Source organism: Pagrus major, chromosome 15 (genome assembly GCF_040436345.1).
Source record: "Pagrus major chromosome 15, Pma_NU_1.0".
NCBI lineage: Eukaryota > Metazoa > Chordata > Actinopteri > Spariformes > Sparidae > Pagrus > Pagrus major.
The window spans coordinates 23532549-23551503 of NC_133229.1; the positions used below are offsets into that span (position 1 = coordinate 23532549).

The 18955-nt window shown below is 40.3% G+C and overlaps 1 protein-coding gene across 2 annotated transcripts in view; it reads right to left on the reverse strand.

Moving 5' to 3' along the window:
- Positions 1–3915: 3915 nt before the first annotated feature.
- LOC141008897 (C-terminal-binding protein 2-like) overlaps positions 3916–18955 on the reverse strand; it is a 74909-nt gene continuing 59869 nt past the window's right edge. The window contains exons 4-11 of one of the 2 annotated variants that reach the window (XM_073481256.1): positions 12856–13000; positions 11893–12099; positions 10466–10680; positions 9106–9236; positions 8059–8186; positions 7852–7975; positions 7515–7592; positions 5478–5556 (exon numbers count right to left, since the gene is read on the reverse strand). In XM_073481256.1, the coding sequence (XP_073337357.1) occupies positions 7526–7592; positions 7852–7975; positions 8059–8186; positions 9106–9236; positions 10466–10680; positions 11893–12099; positions 12856–13000 (1017 nt within the window). In that variant the 3' untranslated portion in view covers positions 5478–5556; positions 7515–7525. Of the gene's footprint in view, positions 5557–7514; positions 7593–7851; positions 7976–8058; positions 8187–9105; positions 9237–10465; positions 10681–11892; positions 12100–12855; positions 13001–18955 lie in introns of both variants that reach the window. The other variant, XM_073481255.1, reaches the window with a different exon arrangement.

An 18955-nucleotide genomic window follows, 5' to 3' on the forward strand; every position in this document is an offset into this window, starting at 1 on the left:
TCGGCCCATTTTTTCAATAGCTTCCAGGTCTCTGGACCGATTGACTCGAAATCACTCCCAAATGTGGTCCTATACGAGCTGAACAAGACACAGCAGTTCCCATTGGATTCTGGTGGAATCTGTATTTCTGGTGAATATTTTAGTGAAAAGGGACAATGTTTAATGAGACTGGCTTAAGGCTGGAGTTAGGGTTAGGGTTAAGGTTATGGGGCTAGGATTAGGGTTACGGTCGTCTTTTGACCATTTGACTCGAAATTGATCACCAATGCCGTCAATACTGCTACAAGAAAAGATAGGAGTTTTTATTGGATTCCAGTGGAATTTGTATTTTTGGTGAATATTTTAAAGAAAAAAGTGGCCATTTTTCATGAAAACCTCAGCCCAGTTTTTTCAATAGCTTCCAGGTCTTTGGACCGATAGACTCGAAATCACTCCCAAATGTGGTCCTCTACTGGTTGAACGAGACACAGCAGGTCCTATTGGATTCCGGTGGAATTTGTATTTTTGGTGAATATTTTAGTGAAAAGGGACAATGTTTCATGAGACTGGCTGAATGGGTTATGGTTAGGGTTATGATTAGGGTTATGGTCAGGGGGTTGACCAATTGACTCGAAATGGCCCACACATGTCGTCCTATGCTGGTGGCTTGAGAGACACTCATTCATTGAATATTTTAAAATTCATATTCATGAAAAATACAAATTTCACTAAAATCCAATAAAAACTGCTGTGTCTCATTCCACCAATATAGGTCGACATATTTCATCAATTTCAAGTCGATCGGTCAAAGGACCTGGGAGCTATTGAAAAATGGCAACTTTTCTTGAAAATATTCAAGAAAAATACAAATTCCACTAAAATCCAATGAAAACTGATGTGTCTCATTCTACCAGTATAGGACGACATATCTGATCAATTTCGAGTTAATCGTTCAAACGACCTGCGAGCTATTGAAAAAAATCGGCCCATGTTTTCATGAAAAATTGTAACTTTTCTTTAAAATATTCATGAAAAATACAAATTTCACTAAAATCGCATAAAAACAAGTGTGTCTCATTCCACCCGTACAGGACGACATTTGTGATCAATTTCGAGTCAATCGCTCAAACAACCTTGAAGTTATTGAAGAAATCGGTCTGTGTATTCACTAAAAATTGTGATTTTTCTTGAAAATATTCATGAAAAATAGAAGCTCTTTAGCTCAGTTGGTAGGGTGGGTGTCCCACGTACAGAAGTTTTGTCCTTGCTACAGCGGCCCCTGGTTTAATTCCGACCTGAGGCCCTTTGCTGTATGGTTATTCTGAACTTAACCAATTGCTCATTTTGCACTGGATCGTGTTTAAATTTGTCCTGAACATCCAAGAGACACTGCAAAAAATTGCCAACATACATTGTCTTAAGTAGTTGTTGCTGAATGGTTACAGCTATTGAAGAAATTGGCCAATGTTTTCATGAAAAACTGTAACTTTAAAATATTCATGAAAAATACAAATTTCACTAAAATCGAATAAAAACAGGTGTGTCTCATTCGCCATTTGTGATCGATTTCGAGTCAATCGGTCAAATGACCTGGAAGCTATTGAAGAAATCGGCTGATGTTTCATGAAAAATTGTGACTTTTCTTTAAATATTCATGAAAAATAAAAATTTTAGTAAAATCGAATAAAAACAGGTGTGTTTCATTCCACCAGTATAGGATGACATTTGTGATTGATTTCGAGTCAATTGGTCAAACGACCTGGAAGCTATTGAAGAAATCTGCTGGTGTTTCATGAAAAATTGTGACTTTTCTTTAAAATATTCATGAAAAATACAAATTTCACTAAAATCTAATAAAAACAGGTGTGTCTCATTCTACCAGTAGGATATCATTATCTCTGATAACCATAGCGGACAAGGGTCCTTAAATCCACTTGGAAATCACAAAAGGACGATTTTTATAACTGCAGAACTTGCCTGAAAATCTGCATGTTTTTAAGTTGTCTTTGGTATCAAAATCATTTTGTGATAATCATCTGTACATCCATGGGTACACTGCAAACAGAAACAACTGATAACCAATTCGGCATACTTTTAAGGATGCCAAAATGATGTTTGTTGCGAATAAACGTATAAATAAGTCAGCTTAGAAGTAATAGGTAAAGGACGCACCTTACAACTTCAGAACTTGCTTCAGAATCTGCACCCTTTTAAGTTTTCTTTCTTATCAAAGTCATCCAGTGGTAGTTGTCCGTACATGTATGAGTACATTGCAAAGAGAAACTGCTAATAGTTAATTCAGCCAATAGTTAAGGCCAAAAAAAAAAAAAATCATGAAAAACAAAACTTCACATAAATCGAATACAAAGTGGTGTGTCTCATTCAACCAGTGTAGGAAGACATTTCCGCACTGAATTTGAGTCAATGGCTGTGTTCCAATTCAGGATCTGCATCCTTCGAACGGCGCATTTGAAGGCCAATTACGTCACAACGCCACTGGAAGGCTGTCCCAATTCAAAGGCTCCTTCAAATGCACCCCACAAATGCAGCCTTCTTTTTCCTCTTTTTGGAGGACGCACCGCTACTATCCTTCGTGGCCTCCCATATCCCAAGATCCCTTGCGCGCCCGAAACAGAAGAAAGAAAGAAGGAAAATGGCGACATCAAGTGGTGTAGATCATCACTTTCGTGGTCCTGGGCAGCAGAAATCATGACGTAAGGGTAAGGGGCGGGACATCTGGTGACACAACCAGGAAATGCTCCAAAGGCTAGACCGTCCCATTTAACAATGGTGGACGAGGCCTTTGAAGGTCTCTCTGAAGGACTCGCCTTTGAGGGCCGCAAAGGCCGCGTCCTTCGAAGGATGCAGACTCTGAATTGGAACACAGCCACAGGGTGAAATGACCTGGAAGCTATAAAAAATAAAATGCAGATGTTTTGATAAAAATTGCAGATTTTTCTTTAAAATATTCACAAAAAACAAAACTTCCACATAAATCGAATACAAAGTGGTGTGTCTCATTCAACCAGTATAGGAAGGCATTTTTGCATTCATTTTGAGTCAATGGGTCAAATTAGCTGGAAGCTATTGAAAAGAAAATGCCAATATTTTCATAAAAACTGCAGAATTTTCTTTCAAATATTCATAAAAAACAGATCTTCCACATGTGTCTCATTCAACCAGTATAGGAAGACATTTTGGCATTGATTCTGAGTCAATGGGTCAAATGACCCTGAAGCTATTGAAAAAAGTTGCAGATATTTTCATAAAAAATGCAAGAGATGGTGCTGGGTGTCTCCAGAGTGAATGTTTGCCCAATATCCAACCTAAAATTAACTTCACCTTAGTAATAAAAGTTACATTTTTACTCTGCTTTCGGCTGTTTGGTTTGGTCTCCAATGTTTTCAGCTGCTAAATGTTCCACTACGTTTACCAGCTAGTCATTAACTTTGTCTTTCCATCATCTGGTGAGTTTTTAGAGCTTTCCACACTGAAAACGAGTCAATGAGAGCGAACCAAAACAACAAAATTCCGGCACGTTTAAAAGTTTTCTTCCTAATCAAAGTCATCCAGTGGTAGTTGTCCGTACATCGATGAGTCACAAAGAGGGACTGCTAAAAGTTAATTTGGCCTACCTTTAATGATGCAGAGTAGCCAAAATGTAAACAACTATAGGCTAAAAGTCAGGGTAGCCTAGAAGACAAATCACATAATACACTTCCTGTTATGAAGCGTTTTGGGAACTGTATTTTCAAGAGTTTGAGATTGGAAGAAAGGAGTGATGAAATCCATTCATATTGACTTTTCAATGTTTGTTTCTGACATTGATGGACTTTATAAACTCCCTGGTTTAGAGGATTTTTTCAGTATCTTTTTAATACAAAGTGCCCAGGAAAACCAATATCCCACAAAATGTTCCACAGAGCCAATCATCAATCAGAACAGTAAGTTTTATTTATTGTTTCCAGCTGCACTGTATGCTATATGTTCACCTTGTACAAGAAACAAATACAAATACTCACACTAAAAACCAAACAATCTGCTAGCAGCCGTCTCTTGCTAACGTCGTGGGGCTAAAAGGGATGGCTTGCTGCGGTTCGCAGAGGGCACGTCGTTGATGCCTCCGAGAGCCACAGCTGGCTTTCATTAGAGCAGAAAAACAAAAAAAAAATACTAGAAGGAGGAGAGGGTGGGGTCGTTCACATAAGACTATGATTATAAGAACATTTAACAAGGCAATACAAATCTAACAGGACTGAAAACCTTAAACATCAAAAAACATACATTTGATATATAAAAAAAAATACCACAATGGAGAAAGAGGTGGAGACATGAAAAGCAATAATCCGGACTTCTTTTCTGTTCAGATTTGGACATATTCGAATATTTTTTTCCTGAGTCAGTTACTGTTTCTTTCCTACCTCGCTGGCTGGTGCTGCAATGTACTATAGGTCCTTTGGATGCGAACAGATAATATTTGGGGCCAATTATTGTAGGTACCTCAGTTCAGCAGAGTTGGAAAACTTACAACAGCAATATTTAATTGAGGTGACACACTCAACGTACAATATCTAACCGTGAATGTCCTTTTTTGTCTTTTTCTTTCCATTTTTTGGTCGAAGAGGGTCTTTTTTTTTTTTTTTTTTACCTCGTAAGCCAAAATATTCTTCCTGGAAGTGTAAACCACACCTTCTGCCCCACATCTTGTCTCTACATTCAGGGGCCACCGACCACGACGATTAGAAAAGAGCAAAGATTGAGTCCAGATTACTGATGCTGCTGTTTGTCATCAGCTGACTCAACAAATCCATTCATTTTCACACACTGAAGAACAGAAAAAACAGATATTCACTTGCAACAGAAACACAGAATATAGAAGAAAAAGAAGAAAAAAAAATTAAAAAAAATAACACAAGACATGTTTGCGCTGAAATGGGTGAAACTGACAATGAAGGAGAGGAATCGGACGGATTGTTTTTGAAGTCACTGTCCCTTCAAACCAGGGAGGTCGGGTCAGATTTCCATCCTGCACGTGGTAATAATGTCAACGTGTCCCAGAAGTCAGGAGGAATCTCCCTGAAATATACTCAAAAGATAAAAACAAAAAATACCACTGAAATCAATGAAGAACAAAAATAGATATGGGGGAGGAAAGGTTTCAGATCTTCGGCGCGTGAGTTTGACGGTCAGTCCCATCTCAGTGTGGCAGCTCAGGTGTGTTTTAACATCCACTGTCCTCACTTTGGGCTAAGTGGTTTCATACAAACCACTGCCCGGCAGGCAGTCTGCTGGTAGTTTCAGATGGCTGAAGTCAAGCGTACAGTTGGATGGTTGAGTTGGTAGGTTTGCTGGGTTTTTAATGTTTACATCGGTTTTAGCCCCCTTTAGCAGTCCTACGGCTCAGTCATGTGCTCTCTCATGGGGTCGCCATGTTTGGAGGGTTGGTTGGGGGAGGTGGCCTGTGACGGATGGGTACCGGGGGGCAGGGTGTGGGCGATGGGCACTCCCCCAGGCACCAACCCCTCCATAGGTCCGGGAATCCCGCCGGGGGCGACACCCACCACGCCAGGAGGGAATCTGGAGATGGACAGGAAGTGATCAGTAGGCATGATAAAGAGCAAAGGAAAACTGTTCTAGTAACTTGATTTAATTTAAAAGTATGCTGCTGCTTAGTGGCTGACCATTGACAGTAACTAAGTACATTTATTCAAGTACCTAAGAGCAATTTTAAGGTACTTGTACTTTACTTGAGTACTCACATTTCCTGCTACTTTATACTATATTCTGGAGGAAAATATTGTACTCTTACTCAACTACATTTTTTTGATAACTTTAGTTAGTTAAATGGCAGATTGCATGCTGCATCAGAGTAGCAAGTTTGGATCCAATAGTCAGCCAGGCCAATATTTGACCCAGAGTATGCAGTCTAGGGATGTTAAGGTTAATAAGTTCTTGATTAATCACAGTTCAGAATTTTACTGATTAAATGTATTAAATGCCAGTCAGAGATGGGCATAAATACATCCAAAAGGATCTGGTTACAAATGACAAATACTTGTTGATCAAATATATCAAAATGACATACAAAATATTGGTATAATTTGTAATTTAAAATATACAAAATACATTCTATACAAACTGATGTTATAACATATTAGCCATTTGGTAGCTTCAATATGGGTCGGATTTTGTTGAGACACAGACTGAAGTCAGTATTTTGTATTATTATTAGTCATTCAAGTAATAAATGATGACTTAATCTGTTTTGTTTAACTCCTAATGTATTCTGCATCAATCACAGATCATGTCAGTGGTTAAAACTGTTTTCTAAAGTAAAAACAGCCAATATATTTCATATTAAAAGTGAGTAAATGACATTGCTTAATTGCCCTATAACAGTCTATGAAATATATTAATAAGTTTACTTTAGATACATGAGTACATTTAATATCAGATTTTTTAAGACATTTACTCAAGTACTCTTCATATGGGTGACTTTCACTTTTACCAAAGTAGTATTTGAACACAAAATCTTGAATTTTACTCAAGTATGACTTTTGAGTTATTTTTCCAGCACTGATTATTGATAAACTTGATCAAACACTTTTTTTTCAAAATGCAAAGCTGAAACTAAAAATGTGCAGCCGCTGCTCGTTGATCGTGAACTGAACTGCTAATTAAAAGCTTAAGGTTTATTAAATACCAAAACAACACAATACATCAAAATAATTGTATATAATGATGTGCCTTTGGGGATACAAATAAACAGTTTGGGCTCACTAAGCATCATCACCTCTATGCAACAACATTTTTAGAAATCATTAAAAATGGCGGGAGCACTGCAGTATGGAGGCAATAAATGAGAATGTCAGGAGTTCTACTTCTGTGTAGGAGAGGACGTTAAAGGGACATTCACCCAAATTACAAAAAAAAAAGCCTTATTTCTTACTTATCATCACTATGGTATTTAGCCAGAGACACAGTCGGCAGATTTCGGCTGACAACTGAATATAATGGAGGTTAACAGAATATTCTTTGTTTCATGGAGAAAGTACATTACCTACATTTTCTCTTTTCCCAGGAATAGTATCCCCAGTAAGTGAGAAAATAGATTTTTTTTTATAATTTGAGTGAACTGATAATTACAGGGAGCTAAAAGGGGAAAGTGTGAAGGGAAACTCTTATTACAAAGTTAAACAAACTGAAAATACCCCATAATTGTTGTTCGGGAAATGCAAATACAGAATAACGGCCACTTATTCTACTCTTGATACTCATCATGTGTGACTGTTACACTAAAAATGCCCCACATTAGAGTGATCCCATGTCTCTGTTTCAGGGTGGTGCAGGTGGGGGTGGGTAGGGGCGGTTCGGGGTATTGATGAGATGCTGGGTAGAGTGGGTTCAGTTACAGGACATGTGAGTCAGAGTGTGAAGCAGAAAAAAAGGCCACAGATTTCAATGGGATCTGGTTTTATTAATGATGTTGTTCATTTGCCCTGGCCTGTGGGCCAGCAGTGGTAGTATTCATTTACCTGGTTGAGAATTAGGTATATAATTTGTCCTGCATTCCCCCCGTTGCTATGGCCTGTACCATGGTTTGGTTCACTCGGCTGTGTGAGAGAAGCAGTTCATTCTGGTTGAGACAATAAACCGAACAAATTCATCTGGGCCAAGTTCTACGTATAAATACGCAACAAAAACTAGGACCCAGCCTAATATTCAGGAAAAGAAAGTCAGAATTGTGACAAACATACATTTGAACATCTAGACTACCCCTCCCCATGTGTTAAGCCTCTTCTACTGCAGGTGTTGAGATGACACCGGTGCGATGAGAGCAGCCTCCTGTTCTCACGTAAATCCACCTCCTACCTGTAGGCGGCGCCGTTGATCTCAGGGTGAACTTGAGGCTGCTGCTGCTCCATCATTCCCCAGGGCACCGAGGTAACAAAGAACTCTTTGTTGACGCAGTTTCGGAGGCTGTCAGGAATACGGCCTGTGTCGGGGGACAAGATTGAACACTGGTGAGCTGAGAAACCAAAACGCTGGAATGCACCCTGATCTAAGGTGTCTCCGTACCAGTGATGGCTCTGCGGATTTCTGTGGCGGCGGCCTCTCTCATCTCCAGTGACGCCTGCTCGCTGTACCAGGCGGTGTGGGGTGTGCAGATCAGGTTGGGGGCGTCTTTTAGAGGACCTAGGGAAAAACTGTTCGACAGCAAAGGAAAGAAACAAGAGAAACAAAGTGATGACACAGGCAGGGTTTACGTTATCTAGCATATACCAGCTTTTTGTCAGGATCACGTGTAGTTGCCCAGCAGATAAAATAAATTGCGCCAAAGTGCAAGATATGTTTCCAAGACAACTTAAATATAAACTTCTATTATGCAAGATGCCTGCCAATAGTTTTTTCTGCCTGGAAAAAAACAAAAGCTGCATACTCCAGAGACAGCCCCGCGCTTTGGCTCGACTGCAGTGAACCAGACTCCAAAATGGCGGTGTCCAAGCAGATATCTCTGGGCCAGTTTAAAAAAATAAACAAGCGATGGTGCAACAGCACTGCAGCTGAGGTGAGCAAGATCATACAAAAGTGTCAAGCTCCTGTTCCTCAAGAAATGGAAGGCTCGATAACAGCCAAAAAACTGAAGATTTTTCAAACAAGAGTGTCACCAGCAAAACCATAGTTTTCTTATGATGCGGTGCGCCTGGCGTGTGCTCCTCGCTCGCGCTAGGCGTCGTGTCTTTCTACCGGTTTTTGGACGCACACGTGAGTCAAAATATTTTCAAGCTTTCAGCACACAGAGTCACACCTCTTGTCAATGTGACACTGACTGGGCAACTTGTGCAGACACCATCGAAACATGAAGGTGGACGGAAAAGACAAAATGTTGTGCACCATTTGTGACAGGACAAGCAGGACACATCATAAGGGATCATAGCATTGGTGTTTTATTGCTGTTTAAATGTAGACTTATTATGGCTATTTAAAAACTGTAATATTAACGGTCAAATGTATTTTCCTTGTATATTTATTAGACATTCTTGTAACACAGTGACTGAATCAGTGAGTAAAGACTGTTGGTTAAACGCTGTCTCAATAAGAAGCTGAAGGTGTGATCATAACCACCTGAAAGGCTCTGACTCGTGGACGTCCAGCGCGGCTCCCCGTATCCTGCCTTCCTTCAGGGCCTGAGCCAGAGCTTTCTCATCCACCAGACCTCCTCGTGCTGAGTTGACCAAGAAAGCACCTTGACGCATCTACACACAAACACACAGCAGCAAGACATTGATTTTTATTCTCCTCAATAATGAGCCGCACGCCCAGAGCTGCTGTTATTGGCTCAATGCTGCGTAGGAAGACCTTTTCTATTGGAAAAACAACACGGGTAAAAACAAATGCTTTTCAAAAACAGAGCGACACGCTAACAAAAGGCTTATCAAAGTGTCTAAATGACACTAATCCCTTAATCTACACAGAAGCTCTTCAGGGTTTAGAAGAAACAAGCCAGTAAGAGATGATGCAGATGAGCGTACATTGTATTTAACTTGATCTTCTTCACATTTTTAGTAAAGTTTTGAAGCAGCTGTCAATTTCAGCTGTACATGGTTCAAACAGATATTTTAACACAATCTGCAGTTAGCTTTATGTCCTCCAGGTGGCAGCAGTGATCAGGAGAAGACTAGGAGAGTCACTTCGAGGTGTTTCTTGTATTCATCATGCTAGTGGGAACAAAAATCTGCTCAGACAGACACGTCACGAAGACTCACCTCCCATTTGGAGACAAAAGATGGTTCATAAACTATTGACCATTAAAGCACATGCTGCGGTTAGCTTAGCTGCTGATTCACCGTGCCTGGTCTGGCAGCCCACTCAGCTGGCATCTGTGACTTGGCTGGTCAGTAGCATTCCTTGGCTCGTCACCGGCTGCTTTATTGGCAGCTCACAATAGGTGTGGCGTGCTGCTCAGAGTGTGCACATCCATAAACATATCGTGGACTTTGAAAATACAGTCGGTTGGATTACACTGCAGGGAAAATGTATACATTTATACCATCTTACTGCTGAGAGAACATAATTTTTACTGTTTTCTAATATAAGAATGTTAGATCGATCTGCAGCGATTCTCCAAACGCCAGTGTGTCTTTGCATGTGCCTGTTCCGAGTTTCTTACCACTTATTAAAAGGTTATTTAAACAGCCTCTAACTGGACGCTGCCAACAAAGGAGCACTGGCAGCCAAGGAATGTCAGTGGCCAGCCAAGTCAGCTGCCAGTCTGCAGGGTTAAAGCTCTGCTACAAACCTTCAGAGATCATTAGCTTAGTGAGGAGATTGTGCAGCCAGTGAGAAGGAGCTTCAGCCAATCAAGGTTTATCAGTTTTTGATGAATTGTAGGCTATGTCGGCTTCTCTTTAATGTGAGATAGTACAATCTTTCATCTTCGTTCACCTGAGGCTCATTAGGAGATACATGCAATTGGTTTCCCCACCTGTTTGATAGTGAAGTCGTTGATGAGGTGGTGGTTGTGTTCGTTAAGGTTGCAGTGCAGGGAGACGCAGTCGCTCTGGTAGAGCAGGTCCTGGAGCGTGTAGACCCGCTGGACACCAAGCGAGCGCTCCAAGCCATCCTGGAGGTAGGGATCGTAGAAGATCACGTTGAAGCCAAACGCCTTAGCCCGCATCGCTACCGCCTGGCCTGAGCGACCTGAGGGGAGGACGAGAAGATACCGTTCAGATCCTAGAAGCTTAGTTTGAATATTTAGACTTCGGACAATGGATCCATCTCTTAACAGTACTTGAGTGGAATAAAACATGTATGGCTGTAAGAGTAACATAAGTTTAAACATGGTAAAGCCACGTTGCCATCCGAAGTACACTGAACTTTTATTCCCAGCAACTACTTTTCAAGGAACTAAATGGTTCTTCCAGCTGGTTATTGTCTGTTTCCACCACGGCCTAAGACCCACAGAATTTATGACTGCATATCTTTATTTATTGCGACATTAAAGATGAACACTGGCATAACAAAAAGAATAACAATAAAGAATAGCAGACAAAATGACAGCTTTAGTTAGGCTCGCCAAGTATGAGTGTAATCCAATAAAATGCTGTTGGCGAATACCTCTACTCAAAATTAGTTAGGGACACTGGCATAGGGGTGCATATATGCATGTGCATGGCTATGCAATAAAAGTGAAATGAAATGTGTTGCATTATTTCTGGGGACCAAAAAAAAATATTCAAAAAACACAGTAAAAATTCAGATATTTTGCAGAAAAAGTGAAGTGAAACACTGGATGGTTGCAAAAGGTTGCAAACTTTCAGGGCTCACTTAGTGTTAGATTAACAAAGAGTGACCAAACTTTTTGAAGTGAGATACATTTGGTTATTAGCATGCTGGCCTGAGACAGAAAAACATCAAAACTCCCTGAATACTGGCACTCTGCTCTTGTCCGGCCTCTTGCCCGTTCACTCTCTGGTCCTCTTTGGTTTCTTCGCCTCTGCCATGATGTCTATACTGAGAATACTGAGCTAGTTTCTTCTTATATCTACCTGAAGATCCATAGTTTGTGGTGTGTGATGTGATACACACTTATCACGGGAGATCGTATGAGCAAAAAGTCATATAGTGCAAAAATAGTGTGTGTGTTCACACTCCCTCCTCTGTACCATCAAATTAATTTTGAAGCTGTGATTTTAGGGTAAAATATTGCATAATGTTGCCTGCTAACTCTCCTTTGACTGTGAACAAAGTAATAAGCAGGTCAAACTTTGGACATCCATTCTGAAATTGTGCCTCGAGCACAAACACTCCCATATAAGTTGCCATACGGCCTCATTTACTCTGACGAGCACAGTTTTGACTCGCTAAACATTCAAATAACTTAACACGGCTTCATCTCTCAGTAAAACCCACCAAATCCGATGAGGCCAAGCGTCTCCCCTCGGATCCTGGCCGCCCCCGACGCCACCTCCCGGATCTGCTCCACACTCTGGACCCGCGTGCCCTCCCGGAGAGCCTGGTACAGCCAGGTGTTTCGCCGGTACAGGTTGAGGATGTGACAAAGTGTTGAGTCGGCTGTTTCTTCTACAGCTGCTGAGGGAATATTACATACGGCGATGCCTGGGAGGGAAAGATTAAGGAACAGTGAAGCTCAAGAGATGACAATATAGATACTTCAAATGACAATTAGCATAACTGCTTCACAGATTTAGCAGTTATAACAGTTGGTTATAATTACTGTAACTGTTTTGAAGAGAGATAAATCTGTTGCTTTTTATTTCGCAAAATAATTCACAAAATACGACAGGAAATGTATTTTCTTTATGACCTTCTACAAAATAAAACTGAACAGTGAAGGATAAGATGATAATAAGAACTGCTAATTAGGGCCAATGAAAAGAACATTTCTCAAAAAAGAATCTCTGTCAGCGCAGCAAGATGTATTACCACAAACGACAATAATTAGGATATCACACTAAATCCTGCTCTCATACCAAACATATGCCGAGGGGGCCGAATGGGAATCTGAGGGAGAGTTTTATATCAGTCGGAGCATCTGCTCTGCATATTCAATCACTCCCATTACATATTCTGTTTACAGTATGTAATCATTCCTGTTACATATGTTGTTTTTGTTAAGTCAATATAGCAAGCAGAGTTTGGTTTGGCCCCCATCCAACGGGTATCCATAATGCATAATTTCTGTTTTTGTTGATTCATTCTGTAGTTCCTCTCATGTGTTGGTGAATGAATGAGCCATATGTGCAGATATGACCCCTCCTCATTCATTACTCTCAGCATATGATGACTGAGCAACCTCTCTTTTTATCCATCCATCTCCCTCCTCTTTTGTCTGCATCTGTCCCTCAGTCTCACCGAGCTCCCCGGCGGCCTTGATGTCGATGTTGTCGTAGCCGCTGCCGATGCGGATAATGATGCGCAGCGCCTTGAACTTCTCCAAGTCCTCTCTGGTCAGGGTGATGGTGTGGTACATCATGGCCCCAACTGCCTCATTCAGCACCTGAGGAGACATTACAGAGGAGGAACCATCATCATCACTGTCCTCGGTGGGCATTAGCAGTGTTAGAGGTAAAGAAATTTGAATCTGTTAATCAATATCATCCCCACGTTCGTATTCATATGGGTTTTCTGCAACATTATGCATGAGTAACTTCTTGAGGCCAACATGAATAAGAAATGATTTTCCTGGATCTGAGTTTATGTCCACAATTCATCGTCTAAATGCAAATTGATTGTTTATGTGTGCTCTAAAAAATACGAGTGGTTGTCTGCGTGTTTATAATGAGCGCTTGCCACAGCTGGTCTTCGTCACAATCAATTCATTCAGACTGTATGCAAACAAGGTTGGAGTGGATGCAGGCAGGAGCATAAAGTAGGCTGACAGCCCCTGAGAAAGCACAGGCGAGTGAGTAGCTGCTGCGAGCTGCTAAGTAACAGGTTTAAATTCACAACCCGCTAACTGAATTAACCTAATCCAAGCAGATTAGCATAGCCATGAATTTCCATATAACATTTTTTTTATTGGGAGCTAGCTGTAGCGGGAGCTGGATGCTAAATTCAAGGTTAAAGCTCTCCTCGTGCATTAATCTCATTACTTGGGCGAGGCAGGCCGGCAGCAGGCTTGGCTGGAGACGATGCTGGAAAATGACACACAGTCACAGAGGACTGGTAAGAAACAGGAACATAAGCTGAGAGCAAGTTTACATGAAGTGGAAAAAGTGAGCAAATGGGTTTTCGTATTGTGTTAATTAGTTTAAGAAGTCTGCAGCTTGAGCTGGCGTGCCACAGTGCATGTGGCACCATCACTCTGTTTTGTACCAGGATGATACCTGCAGCAAGCAATCATGAATATTGCAAAAGCACGTAAAGGCCTTGACACGGCAACTTGCTAAGCTTATTCTATACATGTCAAATGACGCATTTACAAAAGAGAGAAATACTCGAGCCTGTGAAACCCAAGGTTATTATTACCTCTGCTAAGGAGGTTATGTTTTCACCTGTGTCAGTTTGTTGGTTCGTTGTTTTGTCAGCAGGATTACACAAAAACTACTGAACGAATTTCAAGAATTCTTTCCCACTTTCTTTGACATTGCGAGACATTTTTGTTCCCTCGTGTTTTTTTTTTGTTTCTCAGGGAATAAAATGGATCTTGATGAAAAAATTCAGGCATATTTAGGTGGCTGCTGTCTATGCGTGAGTACAATTTGATGCAGAGGGAAGCGTGCATCACAACTGAGCAAGCTAATGTTACAGCTCAGCCCAGAGGGAGTCACGAGAGGAGACTGCATTATTCCACTCACAAAATCAGCTTTTATCCAATCTGGCTTTTTGATTAAAGAAGCACATGAATGGAAATTGTACCAGTTCATATCGGGGAACTCACCACTTACAGCTCCTTTTGTAGACAGTTAGGAAAATTGCTTATAAACCAATCAAATCTTCATAATTTAGCAAATGTCAATATGCAACTTGTCTGCAGCTAAACTGCCCTGTGGCTTGACCTTAATTTGTGTTATTGTTTGTCCTATTTCTAAAATCAGTCTCTTCTTAAGGTTGTCTTGCTCTTATCTTTCCTTGCTTATGTCTGTTTTTGCATAGCTGTTCTGTAACTTACGTGCCATATCTTTGCTCGCTTGTGTTTGGTTGTTGTTGTATCCCGCTGAGCAAAAACATATCCAGTGGAGAGCCAGAATGGAAGTTTTTGTGACTTCTTTTTGAGATGTCTTTTCAACGTTCACTATTGAGGTCAAGTGACATCCTTCAAATTTCTAGACATCTTTTCAACTTTAGTTACAGACGTCTAAAGAACAGAAAAGAAGCTATTCATCATTTTTTATTACACAACATGTCTGGTCATTCAGCCTTCATCAGGTAGGCTAATATTCGAAGGCTGGATGACCAGAACATGGTATTTAATAATTATATTTAACACTATACTTTTGGATATGTTTTTGCTCAGTGGGATTGTTTGTCTTTGCTTCATTGCTCTGCTTTTATTGCTGCCTGTGTTTGAAAAATAGCCTCTTGGCTAATTCTGGCATATTTACAGTAATGTTCATTAATATGCCCTGTCCCTGAGAAACAAACTGGATAAATGAACAAAAATAAAGGACGCTTTTAAAGTACTCGTCCACTTCTGTGCAGTGATACGGTTGGTGGGTATAGTTCGGTCGAAAGAAAATAGTTCCTACATAAAACTGTTCACAACAAGGTCTGTACATTATCATGAGTAACAGGGTCGTGATTTCTGGAGAGAGACATTGCTGTTTGGTTTTTCAAATTAATTTTTTTGGCACTTTTAGCACCACAAGTCGAGTGGCATCTAGTTCCATTATATTCAAGAGAGGGCAGACATCTCTACAGCTGATATCTCCAAAACATATATGGCACTAAAGGTAAAAAGAGAGTAGTCTTGTCTAGTCTATGTAGTCTTGATTTTGGGGTAAAGTTTACTCATAAATTTAATATTATTCTTAACACTGGAGTGGTTGAAGTGCATACTGCATAATCACAGCATGTCTGGACTGCTTCCAGCAGAGGATCCCAGTTTAATATCATGCCTCTCTCTCTCTCGTCTCTCTTCTCCCCCAGCATTTCCTGTCTATCACTCCACTGTCAACTATCACATAAAAGCCCAAAAATATAAATATAAAAAATGAAAACAACAAAATCAAAACACATCATCATTTTTGTACTGTAATGCTTCACTGCTCTTGAAACGCTCTTTTGTCCTGACTGAAGTGTTTTCAACATGAGTGAGACACACTTTATTTTTTCTCGATAACATTCTTGCCGGTGGTTGATATTATTTGCGCACTACAAAAGCTGCACTCAGATATAAACAGCGGTTACTGATACAACGGCGTCAAAGACACTTGAAGAACGCTCCATTTTATATCCTCTGAAATTCAAAAAGTCTTCTGCTTCTTTCCAAGGACAGTGTTGTATTAGCTGACAGAAGATGAGTGCTTTCTAGTAAATTCCTTTTGACGTGTACTCTGCAGGGCCACGTCAGTTTTGCAGGTCAACACTGATTTGCACTGAGAGCAACAAGAACGACAGAGTACAGATCTCCTAATCGCTGCATCTGCTCACTTCCAGCCAGAGCATGCAAAAAGACAGCAGTGTGCTTTGCTTTGTGTTTGCTTGCTCTGCGTGTGAGTTTGTTTAGATACTCGTGTGTGAACAGTACTTCACTGCTGAAAGTTGCGGTGAGGTTGTTGGCAAGTGTGTGTGCAAGTGTGTGTGTGTGTATAGAGTGCCCCATCTGTACCCTCTGCTGTGCAGTTATAGTTGTGGGAACGCTGCCAACGTCTATTCTCCCAGATGGGTCCTCAGTATGTGTAATGTGTAACTATGAGAGCATCTTTCTGGACACAGACTGCTTGTGTTTGTGTGTTTGTGTGTGTGTGTGTGTGTGTGTGTGAACTAAGAATCCAAGGAAAAGAATAGAAAAGTATGGCGAAAAAGACAAAAAAAACCAAGAATTTATTTATTTTAAATCAGACTAATTTTTTTCTCTTGAGAATTGAATACAAGCTAACACTTTCACTGAAACCGATATAACATGACGTGGAATCCTCCCCATTCTCTTCTGGGCTGAAAAGACACAAACCCTCCAGCTTGGATTGGAAAACTGCACCGGACTGGCTCCAGTGTACAGGCAGTAAAATAAGACAAATGTTTCAACCACTCCGGCTCGGGACAATTATATCGCGTTTCTATTACCAGCCTCCTCCTCCTCCTTATTTAACAAAGCAGCACTTCGGCACCCAGTGGGATTAGAGTCAGTGATGAAACCATTATAGTTGAACTGGGAGAGTGGAACAAGCCAGTGGGCTGAAATAATATTAAAACATTACAGAGGAGGAGACACAGACGGAGGCAAGAGATGATTCTTCTGCACTTGACTGAAGGCAAATTATTCAAGATTCATATTCAAAGTTCATACTGGTGGCAGTATCACAGTGTGTGTGTGTGTGTGTGTGTGTGTGTGTGTGTGTGTGTGTGTGTGTGTGTGTGTGTGTGTGAGAGAGAGAGAGCTACTGCAGATACTTGCACAATTATTAGTGCTACAGCAAGCAGCACAGTCTGTACAACATTATGTAGGTTGACCTATTCTGACACTTGTATATTAAACCTACAAACGATGCCTCATAACCGACACATAATTTATGTGGAGGAAGAGTACAGTCAAAAGAAGTGCTGCATATTATTACCGCCAACTAGAGATTATGTTTTCACCCGGTTCAGTCTGTTTGTTTGTTGTTGGTTTGTCAACAGGATTACACATAAACCACTGAGCAGACTTCTATGAAACTTGGATGGAGGATGGGTCTCGGCCCAGAATAGACCATATTAACTTTTGGTGCAGATCCGGATAACGGCCAGGAATTGTTTCTCACGTTCTTTAACATTGCATGATTTTTTACATTTTCATTAATTTCTCAGGGAATAATGCATGAATGTTGATAAAAAAGAAAAGAAGGAAATTGAAAAAGGCATATTTAGGTGGCTGGTATCTAATTAATTGTTACTTTGTTTTAAATTCTGTGCTTTTATTGCATTTACACTTGTATTAATCAATTTTAAGTTTCTTATTTAATCCCAGCTGTGCCACTCTATGCATTTACTTGATTTTACATCTTTTGGAAAGCATTATGTGACTTGCTTCTGAAGCGTGCTATTTAAATAATAATTATGTGACCAAAGTTTCCTTCGCAGGCAAATCGCACTGTAAACAAGATGGTAAATTAATTTATTTAATTAATCTAAAATATTTTATCCCACATATGTGAGGTTAGTGATGATTATTATTACAACTGTGATTTCAAGACAGAGAGGACAACTGTCTATGACGGTAGTAACCCTTCCACACAGGACAAAAAACCTACTAACACCTGGCTTTTGTTTTCAATGTGAATGTGTATAATCGGCATTCATTCCCAAGTCAATTGCGACTGATATTTATCCGCTCGGCTCTGATCAACTGTAATGAAAACACAACACCCAGGTGAACACGCTAACTTTTGCCCCTCATCAGGTGAGCTGCTACAACGTGTGTTGATGTTAGGGACTTTTGCATCCATCGCTTTACAAGCAGCACTCGTACACTGTCAGTCCTTGGTTGTCAGCCTCTGATCAGTACTGCCCATGTGCAACTCAACAGAGATGAGAAACAAGTGAGCTGTCTTACTCCTTAGCAACTTCCAAATCAGCTCGACGCGTCTAATTCAGAATGTTAACGATTAAGACGTTTTAAAACATGTTTTAACGTCTTCTGGATGTAGTCTGTTGCCAGGTCGTTACTAAGGGTTGGCCTAATTACTGGAGTAGTAAACTAGGGTTCATTACATATAGGAGTCTACTGATGTGACTGATTGTTTTTCAGTAATACCCATTGATTATGTTTATTTCAGTGGTAGTAGTTGTATAATCGCAATACAACTTGTGATCCATATGGACCGAGGTCTAAGTATCCCTGTCGAGCCACACATGACGGTAAAGCACACCCTCTCGTGTAATATTGCTTAATTATTAAACCTGTAATATCAAGACAGAGAGGACACTGCTATATGACTGTAGGAATTTTAGAAAACACAGCATGATTTATATAGCTATTATCCAATATGTGAAGTTGCTCCATCAGCTGACACATCATGGCTTTAATTCATCATTTATCTTCACTTTTTATGTGTTTTTCTTGGCTGAGTGGTGAGGCAGATTTGAAACATATCCACTCCAGACTTAATGTCTATACGCTCCAGATTGCTTGAAGCAGCATAAAATTGACAGCAAATCAACAAGAGCTAATTAAAGTTAATTACATACATAAACTAAGGCTGCTAAAATGGGCTTATAAATAAGGGGCCTTCATGGCAAACACTCAAGATTTGGACAAGGAGAGAAATATCGCAGGAACTGGATAAGCAGGTAACTGTTTAACTAAAGTAGA